We start from the raw sequence: 11004 nt of genomic DNA, 5'->3' as shown, positions 1-11004 counted from the left end.
ATTTGTTCCCCTTTTCCCACCCCATTTTTCCCCATTTCTTCCCCATTTTTCTCCCATTTCCCACCTCATTTTCCTCATTTTTACCCCATTTTTCACCCCATTTTTACATTTTTTCCCCATTTCTCCCCCATTTTTCCCATTTTTCCCCCTTTCCCACCCCATTTTCCCCATTTTTCCCCATTTCTTCCCCATTTTCTCCCATTTTCCCCCCATTTCCCATCAACACCAAAGTCCCCATTTTTTTTCCTTTATTAGGGACGCCTCACCCCCACACCGAGGATGGCGATTTTGGGGTAATTTCCCCTATTTTTGGGGTTTTTCTGGGGTCACTCCTCCCCCTGCCACCAGTGGTAGAGCTGGTCAGTCAGGATCCCGGTGTAAGTGACCACAGCCGCTGCCCCTTGCTCGTACGCCGTCCTGGGGGGATTCGGGGTCAGTTTGAGGGGAAAAAAACCAAATTTGGGATGAAGAATCCCAATTTTGGGGAGAAAAAACCCCGAATTTGGGGAGAAAAGCCCCCGATTTTGGGGAGAAAAACCCTGATTTTGGGGGAGAAACCCCTGATTTTGGGGGATTTGGGGGTCAGTTTGGGGAGAAAAAACCCATATTTGGGATGAAGAATCCCAATTTTGGGGAGGAAAAACCCCGAATTTGGGGAGAAAAACCCCGATTTTGGGGAGAAAAACCCCGATTTTGGGAAGAAAATGTACAATTTTGGGGAGAAAAACACCAGTTCGGGGAGAAAAATCCCAAATTTGGGATGAAGAATCCCAATTTTGGCGAGAAAAGCCCCGAATTTGGGGAGAAAAACCCCCGATTTTGGGGAGAAATCCCTGATTTTGGGGAGAAAAACGCCAAAATTGGGGAGAAAATTTACAATTTTGGGGAGAAAAATCCCAAATTTGGGATGAAGAATCCCAATTTTGGGGAGAAAAACCCCGAATTTGGGGAGAAAAACACCAGTTTTGGGGAGAAAACCCCCAAATTTGGGGAGAAAAACCCCCGATTTTGGGAAGAAAAACCCCAGTATTGGGGAGAAAAACTCTGATTTTGGGGTCAGTTTGGGGAGAAAAAACCCAAATCTGGGGAGAAAACCCCCAGTTTTGGGGAGAAAAAACCCAAATTTGGGGAGAAAAAAACCCAGTTTGGGGAGAAAAAACCCAGATTTGGGGAGAAAAAAACCCAGTTTGGGGAGAAAAAACCCAAATTTGGGGGGTTTGGGGAGAGAAAACCCAAATTTAGGATGAAGAATCCCAATTTTGGGGAGAAAAACCCCGAATTTGGGGAGAAAACCCCCAGTTTTGAGGAGAAAAACTCTGATTTTGGGGTCAGTTTGGGGAGAAAAAAACCAAATTTGGGATGAAGAATCCCAATTTTGGGGAGAAAATCTCCAATTTTGGGGAGAAAAACCCTAATTTTGGACAGAAAAACTCCGATTTTGGGGAGAAAAACCCTGATTTTGGGGGAGAAACCCCTGATTTTGGGGGATTTGGGGGTCAGTTTGGGGAGAAAAAACCCATATTTGGGATGAAGAATCCCAATATTGGGGAGAAAATCTCCAATTTTGGGAAGAAAAACTCCAATTTTGGGGAGAAAAACCCGATTTTGGGGAGAAAATCCCCAAAATTGGGGAGAAAATTTACAATTTTGGGGAGAAAAACAACAGTTTTGGGGAGAAAAACCCCAAATTTGGGGAGAAAAAACCCCAAATTTGGGGGGTTTGGGGAGAAAAACCCCGATTTTGGGGAGAAAAACCAAAATTTGGGGAGAAAAACTCCAGTTTTGGGGAGAAAATCTCCGATTTTGGGGAGAAAATCCCTAATTTTGGGGAGATAAACCCCAGTTTTGGAGAGAAAAGTCCCAAATTTTGGGAGAAAATCCCCGATTTTGTGGAGAAAATTCCCAGTTTTGGGGAGAAAAAAGCCAATTTGGGGGGATTTGGGGAGATAAAATCCCTGATTTTGGGGTCATTTTGGGGGGTTTGGGGAGAAAAAAACCCAATTTTGGGGAGAAAAGCCCCGATTTTGGGGAGAAAACCCCCAAATTTGGGGAGAAAATCTACAATTTTGGGGAGAAAAAACCCAATTTTGGGGAAAAAAACCCCCAATTTTAGGGGCTTTGGGGAGGTAAAATCCCGATTTTGGGGGATTTGGGGAGAGGATTTTTTGGGTTATTTAAGGGTATTTTTGGGTTTTTTTTGGGGTGAATCATTATTTTTTGGGTTTCCTCACCGGATCCTCTGCTGCCTTTTTGGGGTGATTTTTGGGGAATTTTTTGGGGGAATGATTCATTTTTTTGGGGTGATTTTTGGGGAATTTTTAGGTTTATTTTTTGGGGTGATTTCGGGATATTTTGGGGGTCATTTAGGAATATTTTTGGGGTTCCTTACCGGATCCTCTGCTGCATTTTTTGGGGTGATTTAGGGTGATTTTTTGGGGATATTTAAGGGGAATTTTTGGGGATATTTTTTTTGGGAATCATTATTTTTTGGGGTGATTTTTGGGGATTTTTTGGGGTGATTTGGGGATATTTTTTGGGGTGATTTGGGGATATTTTTTGGGGTAATTCCGAGATATTTTTGGGGTTCCTCACCGGATCCTGCGCTGCGTTTTTGGGGTGATTTAGGGTGATTTTGGGGGTGATTTAGGGGGAATTTTTGGGGGTTTTTTTTGGTAGATGATTTCTATTTTTGGGGTTTTTTTTTTGGGGTTCCTCACCGGATCCTCTGCTGCGTTTTTTGGGTGATTTAGGGATTTTTTTTTGGGATAATTTAATTTTTTGGGGTGATTTTTGTGGTGATTTAGGGATATTTTTTGGGGAATTTTTGGGATATTTTTGGGGCGATTTAAGGGGAATTTTTGGGGTTTTTTTCGGGGTTCCTCACCGGATCCTCTGTTGCATTTTTGGGGTGATTTAGGGTGATTTTTGGGGTGATTTAGGGATATTTTTTGGGGTGATTTTTAGGGAATTTTTGGGGTGATTTTTGGGGAATTTTTGGGGTTTTTTTTGGGGGTTCCTCACCGGATCCTCTGCTGCGTTTTTCGGGTGATTTTAGGGACTTTTTTTTTTGGGATAATTTAATTTTTGGGGTGATTTAGGGCTGATTTTAGGGATATTTTTTGGGGTGATTTTTAGGGAATTTTTGGGATATTTTTGGGGTGATTTTTGGGGAATTTTTTGGGGTTTTTTTGGGGTTCCTCACCGGATCCTCTGCTGTGTTTTTCAGGTGATTTAGGGATTTTTTTTTTGGGATAATTTAATTTTTTGGGGTGATTTTTGGGGTGATTTAGGGATATTTTTTGGGGTGATTTTTAGGGAATTTTTGGGATATTTTTGGGGTGATTTTTGGGGTTTTTTTGGGGTTTCTCACCGGATCCTCTGCTGCATTTTTTGAGTGATTTTAGGGATTTTTTTTTGGGGATAATTTAATTTTTTGGGGTGATTTAGGGCTGATTTTAGGGATATTTTTGGGGTGATTTAGGGATATTTTTGGGGTTTTTTTGGGGTGATTTAGGGATATTTTTGGGGAATTTTTGGGATTTTTTTGGGCGATTTAAGGGGAATTTTTGGGATATTTTTGGGGCGATTTTTGGGGAATTTTTGGGGTATTTTTCGGGATTCCTCACCGGATCCTCTGCTGTGTTTTCGGCAGGTCGATCCCCCCCAGGAGGCTCCCAGCCGCTGAGCTCACCTGGCCCAGGTAGCCCCGCAGGTGGCCCAGCGGGCCCGAGGGGGGAGGGGGCGGCGAGGGGGGGGCGCGGTGGGGAGGAGAGAGATTTGGGGGAAATTTGGGGGATTTGGGGTGAAATTTGGGGGATTGGGTGAGGTTTTGGGGGATTTTGGGGTGAGATTTGGGGTGAAATTTGAGGATTTGGGGGATTGGGGTGAGATTTGGGGGATTTGGGGTGAAATTTGGGGATTTTGGGGTGAAATTGGGGGTTTGGGGGAGATTTGGGGGATTTTCGGGGTGAGATTTGGGGAGATTTTGGGGTTTTTGGGGTGAAATTTTGGGGATTTTGGGGGAGATTTGGGGATTTGGGGTGAGATTTGGGGATTTTTGGGTGAGATTTGGGGGGATTTTGGGGGAGATTTGGGGGATTGGGGTGAGATTTGGGGGATTTTTGGGTGAAATTGGGGGATTTTCGGGGAGATTTGGGAGATTTTGGGGTTTTGGGGTGAAATTTTGGGGATTTTGGGGGATTGGGGTGAGATTTGGGGGGTTTTGGGGTGAGATTTGGGGATTTTTGGGGTTTTGGGGAATTTTGGGGTTTGGGGAATTTTGGGGTAGATTTGGGGGTTTTGGGCTGAGATTTGGGGGATTTTGGGGGATTGGGGTGAGATTTGGGGGAATTTGGGGTGAGATTTGGGGGATTTGGGGTTTTGGGGAATTTTGGGGTAGATTTGGGGTTGTGGGGTGAGATTTGTGGAATTTGGGCTGAGATTTGGGGGATTTTGGGTGAGATTTGGGGGATTTGGGGGATTGGGGTGAGATTTGGGGGTTTGGGGAGATTTGGGGGATTTTGGGAGAGATATTGGGAATTTTGGGGGATTTGAGGGAATTGAGGAATTTTGGGGAACTGGGTGGATTTTGGGGAAATTTTAAGGGATTTGAGGTTTTGGGGTGAGATTTTGGGGATTTTGGGGAATATTGGGGATTTTGGAGGGTTGGGGGATTTGGGTGAGATTTTGGGGTTTGGGGAGATTTGGGGAAATGGGGGATTTTGGGGTAAGATTTGGGGGTTTGGGGAGATTTTGGGGGATTTTGGAGATTTTTGGAGTTTTGGGGTGAAATTTTGGGGACTTTGGGGGGATTTGGGGTGAGATTTGGGGGAGATTTTGGGGTTTTGGGGTGAGATTTGGGGGATTTTGGGGAATTTTGGGGGAAATTTGGGGTTTTCGGATGAGATTTTGGGGTTTTGGGGTGAGATTTGGAGGGATTTTGGGGGATTTTGAGGACTTTTGAGGTGAGATTTGGAGGGATTTTGGGGTGTTCAGGGTACCCCAAAAAGGGGAAATCTCCCCGAATTGGGTCTGGGGTCTCTGGAATTGGGTCTCTAATTGGGTCTGGGATCAGGAATTGGGTCTGGGGTCTCTAATTGGGTCCCCAATTGGGTCTGGGGTCTGGAATTGGGTCTCTAATTGGGTCTGGGGTCTCTGGAATGGGGTCTGGGGTCTCTCTGGGGTGGTTATTTGGGTCTGGGGTCTCCGGAATTGGGTCTCTAATTGGGTCTGGGGTCTCTCAGGGGTCTGGAGTCTGGAATTGGGTCAGGGGTCTCTCTGGGGTCTGGAATTGGGTCTCTAATTGGGTCTGGGGTCTGGAATTGGGTCTGGGGTCTCTATTCAGGTCTCTATTCGGGTCTCAGAATTGATTCGGGTCTGGGGTCTCTATTTGGGTCTGGGGTCACTCTGGGGTCCCTAATTGGGTCTGGGGTCTCCCTAATTGGGTCTCTAACTGGGTCTGGGGTCAGGAATTTGGTCTGGGGTCTCCCTAATTGGGTGGTTATTTGGGTCTGGGGTCTGGAATTGGGTCTGGGGTCTCCCTAATTGGGCCTCTAGTTGGGTCTGGGGTCTCTAATTGGGTCCCTAATTGGGTCTCTAATTTGGGTCTGGGGTCTCTCTGGGGTCTCTAATTGGGTCTGGGGTCTCTCTATTTGGGTGGTTATTTGGGTCTGGGGTCTCGAATTGGGTCCCCAATTGGATCTGGGGTCTCTCTGGGGTCTCTAATTGGGTCTGGGGTCTTCCTAATTGGGTCTGGGGTCCCTAATTGGGTCTGGGGTCTCTCTGGGGTGGTTAATTGGGTCTGGGGTCTCTAATTAATGGGGTCTCTCATTAATTGGGTCTGGGGTCTCTCTGGGGTCTCTCTGGGGTCCCCAATTGGGTCTGGGGTCTCTCTCGGGTGATTATTTGGGTCTGGGGTCTCAAAATGGGTCTGGGGTCTCGAATTGGGTCTCTGGAATTGGGTCTGGGGTCAGGAATTGGGTCTGGAGTCTCTGGAATTGGGTCTCTATTTGGGTTTGGGGTCTCTAATTGGGTCCCCAATTGGGTCTGGGGTCTCTCATTGGGTCTGGGGTCTCTAATTAATTGGGTCTGGGGTCTCTAATTTGGGTCTGGGGTCTCTAATCAATTGGGTCTCTCATTAATTGGGTCTGGGGTCTCTCTGGGGTCTCTAATTAATGGGGTCTCTCATTAATTGGGTCTGGGGTCTCTAATTGGGTCTGGGTCTCTCATTAATTGGGTCTGGGGTCTCTCTGGGGTCTCTCTGGGGTCTCTAATTAATGGGGTCTCTCATTAATTGGGTCTGGGGTCTCTCATTAATTGGGTCTCTCATTAATTGGGTCTGGGATCTCTAATTAATTGGGTCTCTCATTAATTGGGTCTGGGGTCTCACCCGAGCCCAGCAGCAGCAGCAGCAGCAGCGAAGCTCCCATGAGCTCAGGAGGAGCTGCAGCCATGCTGGGAGCTGCGAGAGACCCCAGACCCTAATTAGCCTCATTATCCTTAATTAGCCCCAAACCCATCCCCAAAATACCCCCAAATTATCCCAAACCCCCTCCCCAAATTATCCCCAAATTATCCTAATTATCCCAAACCCCCTCCCCAAATTATCCCCAAATTATCCCCCAACCCCCTCCCCAAATTATCCTAATTATCCCTAATTAGCCCCAAATTATCCCCAAATTGCCCAAACCCCCTCGTCAAATTAGCCAAAATACCCCAAATTGTACCCAAATTACCCCAAACCCCCTCCCCAAATTACCCAAATTATCCCAAATTACCCCAAACCCCCCTCCCCAAATTACCCTAATTATCACAAAACCCCCTCCCCAAATTATCCCCAAATTACCCCAAAACCCCCTCCCCAAATTATCCTAATTATACCCAAATTATTATCCCCAAATTATCCCCAAATTATCCCCAAACCACCTCCCCAAATTATCCTAATTATCCCAAAATACCCCCAAATTGTACCCAAAAGCCCCTCCCCAAGTTACCCCAAATTATCCCTAATTATCCCTAAATTCCCCAAATTATCCCAAAATTCCCTAAATGATCCCAAAATCACCCCAAATTTCACCCAAATTATCCCAAAATCAATCAATCCCCCCAAAATTCCTCCCAAATTACCCCAAAATTTCCCAAATTATCCCAAAATTTCCCAAAATCACCCCAAATTCTCCCAAAAGCTAATCACCAACCCCAAAATTCCCCCAAATTACCCCAAAATTCCCCAAATTCCCCCCAAATAATCCCAAAATTCCCCAAAATTCCACCCCAAATTCTCCCAAAATCCCCAAAAATTCCCCAAATTCCCCCAAATTCCCAAAATCCCCAAAATTCCCCCAAAATTCCCCAAAATTTCCCCAAATTCCCCAAAATTCCCAAATTTCCCCAAAAATTTCCCCAAAATTCCCCCAAAAAATTCCCAAAAATTCCCCAAATTTCCCCAAATTCCCCAAATTATCAAATTCCCCCAAATTCTCCCCGCCCCCTTCCCAAATTCCCCCCAAATTCCCCAATTTCCCCAAATTCCCCAAATTTTCCCCAAAATCCCAAATTCCCCAAATTTCCCAAAATTTCCCCCAAATTCCCCAAATTTCCCCCAAATTCCCCAAAATTCCTCAAAACTCCTGAATTTCCCTCAAAATTTCCCCCAATTCCCCAAATTTCCTTCAAATTTTCCCCCAAATTCCCAAAATCCCCAAATTTTTCCCAAAAATCCCTTAAATCCCCAAAATTCCCCAAATTCCCCAATTTTTCCCTCAAATTTCCCCTCAAATTCCCCAAATTTCCCCTAAATTCCCCAAATTTCCCCCAAAATTTCCCCAAATTTCTCCAAATTTCTCCAAATTTTCCCTAAATTCCCCCAAATTTTCCCCAAAATCCCCCAAAATTCCTCAAAATTTCCCCAAATTCCCCAAAATCCCCCAAATTTCTCCCAAATTTCCCCTAAATTGCCCAAATTTCCCCCAAATTTTCCCCAAATTCCCCAAAATTCCCCAAAATCCCCCAAATTCCCCCAAATTCCCCAAATTTGCCAAAATTCCTCCCCAAATTCCCCAAAATCCCCAAAATCCCCAAAAGCCCAAATTCCCCCAAATTCTCCCCCAAATCCCCCAAGCCCCCTCCCCAAATTGCCAAAATTACTCCCCAAATTGCCCCAAAATTGCCCCAAAATTCCCCAAAATCTAAATTCCCCCAAATTCCCTCCCCAAATCCCCCAAATCCCCCAAGCCCCCTCCCCAAATCCCCCAAATTGCCAAAAATTCCTCCCCAAAATTCCTCCCCAAATTCCCCAAAATCCCCCAAAATCCCCAAAAAACCCCAAATTCTCCCAAATTCCTCCCAAATCCCCCAAATTCCTCCCCAAATCCCCCAAATTGCCAAAATTACTCCCAAATTCCCCAAAATTCCCCAAATCTCCTCCCCAAATTCCCCAAAATTGCCCCAAAATCCCCCAAATTGCCAAAATTCCTCCCCAAAATCCCCAAAAAAACCCCAAATTCTCCCCAAAATCCCCCAAAATTCTCCCCAAAATCCCCCAAATTCCCCTCCCCCCACTCCCCCTCACCTCTCTCGGGCTCTCCTCGCCCCTCCCCCCCTCGCCCCCCAATTTATGGGATTTTTTGGGGGCGGCGCCGGGTGGGGGAGGGGCGGTTTGGGGAGGGGGCAAAGTCCAGGTAAACAGGGGGGGAGGGGCGGGGGGAGGGGAAAGGGGGGGAGGGGCGAGCTGCTGGATCGATGGGGCTTTTCCCGCCAAATTTACCCCAAAATCGACCCCAAATCCCCAAATTTTCATCGAAAATGAACCCAAAATTGCCTCAAAATCGACCCAAAATCCCCAAAGTTTTACCCAAATGGACCCAAAATCGACCCCAAATCCCCGAAGTTTTACCCAAAATCCCCCAAATGGATCCAAAATCCCCAAATTTTTACCCAAAATCCCCCAAAATCTCCCCAAATGGATCCCCAAATCCCCAAATTTTTACCCAAAATCTCCCCAAATGGACCCAAATGGACCCAAAATCCCCAAATTTTTACCCAAAATCCCCCAAAATCTCCCCAAATAGATCCAAAATCCCCAAATTTTTACCCAAAATCCCCCAAAATCTCCCCAAATGGATCCAAAATCCCCAAATGTACCCCAAATCCCCTAAAATCTCCCAAAGTCGCCCCCAAAATCCCCCCGTTTTTACTCAAATGGACCCAAAATTGCCCCAAAATTGACCCCAAATCCCTAAAGTTTTACCCAAAATCCCCCAAAATCTCCAAAAACGACCCCAAATCCCCAAAGTTTTACCCCAAATGGACCAAAAATGGACCCCAAATCCCCCAAATTTACCCCAAAATGGACCCCAATTCCCAAAAGTTTTACCCAAAATCGCCCCAAATGGACCCCAAATCCCCCAAAATCTCCCCAAATGGACTCCAAATCCCCAAATTTTTACGCAAATCCCCCCAAAATCTCCCCAAATTTTTACCCAAATGGACCCCAAATCCCCAAATTTTTACCCAAATGAACCCCAAATCCCCAAATTTTTACCCAAATGGACCCCAAATCCCCAAATTTTTACCCAAATCTCCAAATTCTCCCCAAAATCACCCCAGACCCTCAAATTTTACCCAAATGAACCCAAAATCTCCCCAAATTGACCCGAAATCCCCAAATTTTTTGCCCGAAGGACCCCAAAGCTCACAAAATGTCCCAAAATAGACCCCAAATCCCCAAATTTTGTACTTTAAGAACCCTAAATCCCCAAATTTTTACCCAAATTTACCCCAAAATCGCCCCAAATCCCCCAAAATCTCCACAAATAGACCCTAAATCCCCAATTTTTTAACCCTAAGCACCCCAAATCCTCTCCCAATGGACTCCAAATCCCCAAATTTTTACCCAAATAGATCCCAAATCCCCCAGAATCTCCCCAAATAGACCCCAAATTCTTCCCCAAATGGACTCCAAATCCCCAAAATTTTACCCCAAGACCCCCAAATTCTACCCCAATGGACCCCAAATCCCCAAATTTTTACCCCAAGGACCCCAAATTTTTCCCCAAAATCTTCCCCAAAGGATCCCCAAATCCCCAAATTCTCCCCCCATGGACCCCCAATCCCCCCAAACGACCCTCCCCAAATCCCACCCGCATTTTTTGGGGCTCCCCGATCCCTTTTGGGGACTCTCCGATCCCTTTTTTGGGAATTCCCATCCCTTTTTCGGGACTTTTCACCCCATTTTTTAGGCTCCTCCCCCATTTCGGGACACTCCCATCCCGTTTTGGGGACTTTTCACCCATTTTTCGGGACTTTTCACCCCTTTTTGGGACTTTTCGTCCCTTTTTCGGGACTTTTCACCCCTTTTTAGGGACTTTTCACCTCTTTTTAAGTCTCTCCTTCCCCATTTCGGGACTCTCCGACTCCTTTTTGGGGACTTTTCCCCCCTTTTTGGGGACTTTTCATCCCTTTTTGGGACTTTTCATCCCTTTTTCGAAACCTTTCACACCTTTTTCGGGACTTTTCACCCCATTTTTTGGGCTCCTCCCCGATTTCGGGACACTCCCATCCCATTTCGGGAGTTCCCACCCCTTTTTAAGGCGCTCCGATCCCTTTTTTTTGGGAATTTTGATCCCATTTTTGGGACTTTTCACACCTTTTTGGGGACTTTTCACCCCTTTTTAAGGCGCCCTGATCCCTTTTAGGACTCTCCGATCCCTTTTTCGGGACTTTTCACCCATTTTTTGGGACTTTTCACCCATTTTTTGGGACTTTTCACCCATTTTTTGGGACTTTTCACCCCTTTTTCACTCGCTCCGATCCCTTTTAGGATCCTCCTTCCCCATTTCGGGACATTCCGATCCCTTTTTTGGGAATTCCCATCCCATTTCGGGACACTCTGATCCATTTTAGAGGACTTTTCACCCCTTTTTTACGGCTCCTCCCCAATTTCGGGACTCTCTGATCCCCTTTTTGGGACTTTTCACCCCTTTTTTGGGACTTTTCATCCATTTT

The 11004-nt window shown here is 45.9% G+C and overlaps 1 protein-coding gene across 1 annotated transcript; it reads right to left on the bottom strand.

The window, feature by feature from the left end:
• Positions 1-233: 233 nt before the first annotated feature.
• On the bottom strand, positions 234-8636 carry APOC2 (apolipoprotein C2). Its single transcript, XM_085044643.1, has 4 exons — positions 8570-8636; positions 6353-6460; positions 3627-3768; positions 234-417 (listed from the first exon to the last, which is right to left on the bottom strand). The coding sequence occupies exons 2-4, from the start codon at positions 6450-6452 to the stop codon at positions 327-329; spliced, it is 333 nt and encodes a 110-aa protein (XP_084900769.1). The 5' UTR covers positions 6453-6460; positions 8570-8636; the 3' UTR covers positions 234-326.
• Positions 8637-11004: the final 2368 nt, after the last annotated feature.

The sequence above is a fragment of the Lichenostomus cassidix genome, unplaced genomic scaffold (assembly GCF_008360975.1).
Source record: "Lichenostomus cassidix isolate B80296 unplaced genomic scaffold, HeHo_3.0 HiC_scaffold_37, whole genome shotgun sequence".
NCBI classification, from domain to species: Eukaryota; Metazoa; Chordata; class Aves; order Passeriformes; family Meliphagidae; genus Lichenostomus; species Lichenostomus cassidix.
The sequence above is the reverse complement of the archived record's forward strand: the minus strand, read 5'-3'. Positions and strand labels throughout refer to the sequence as shown.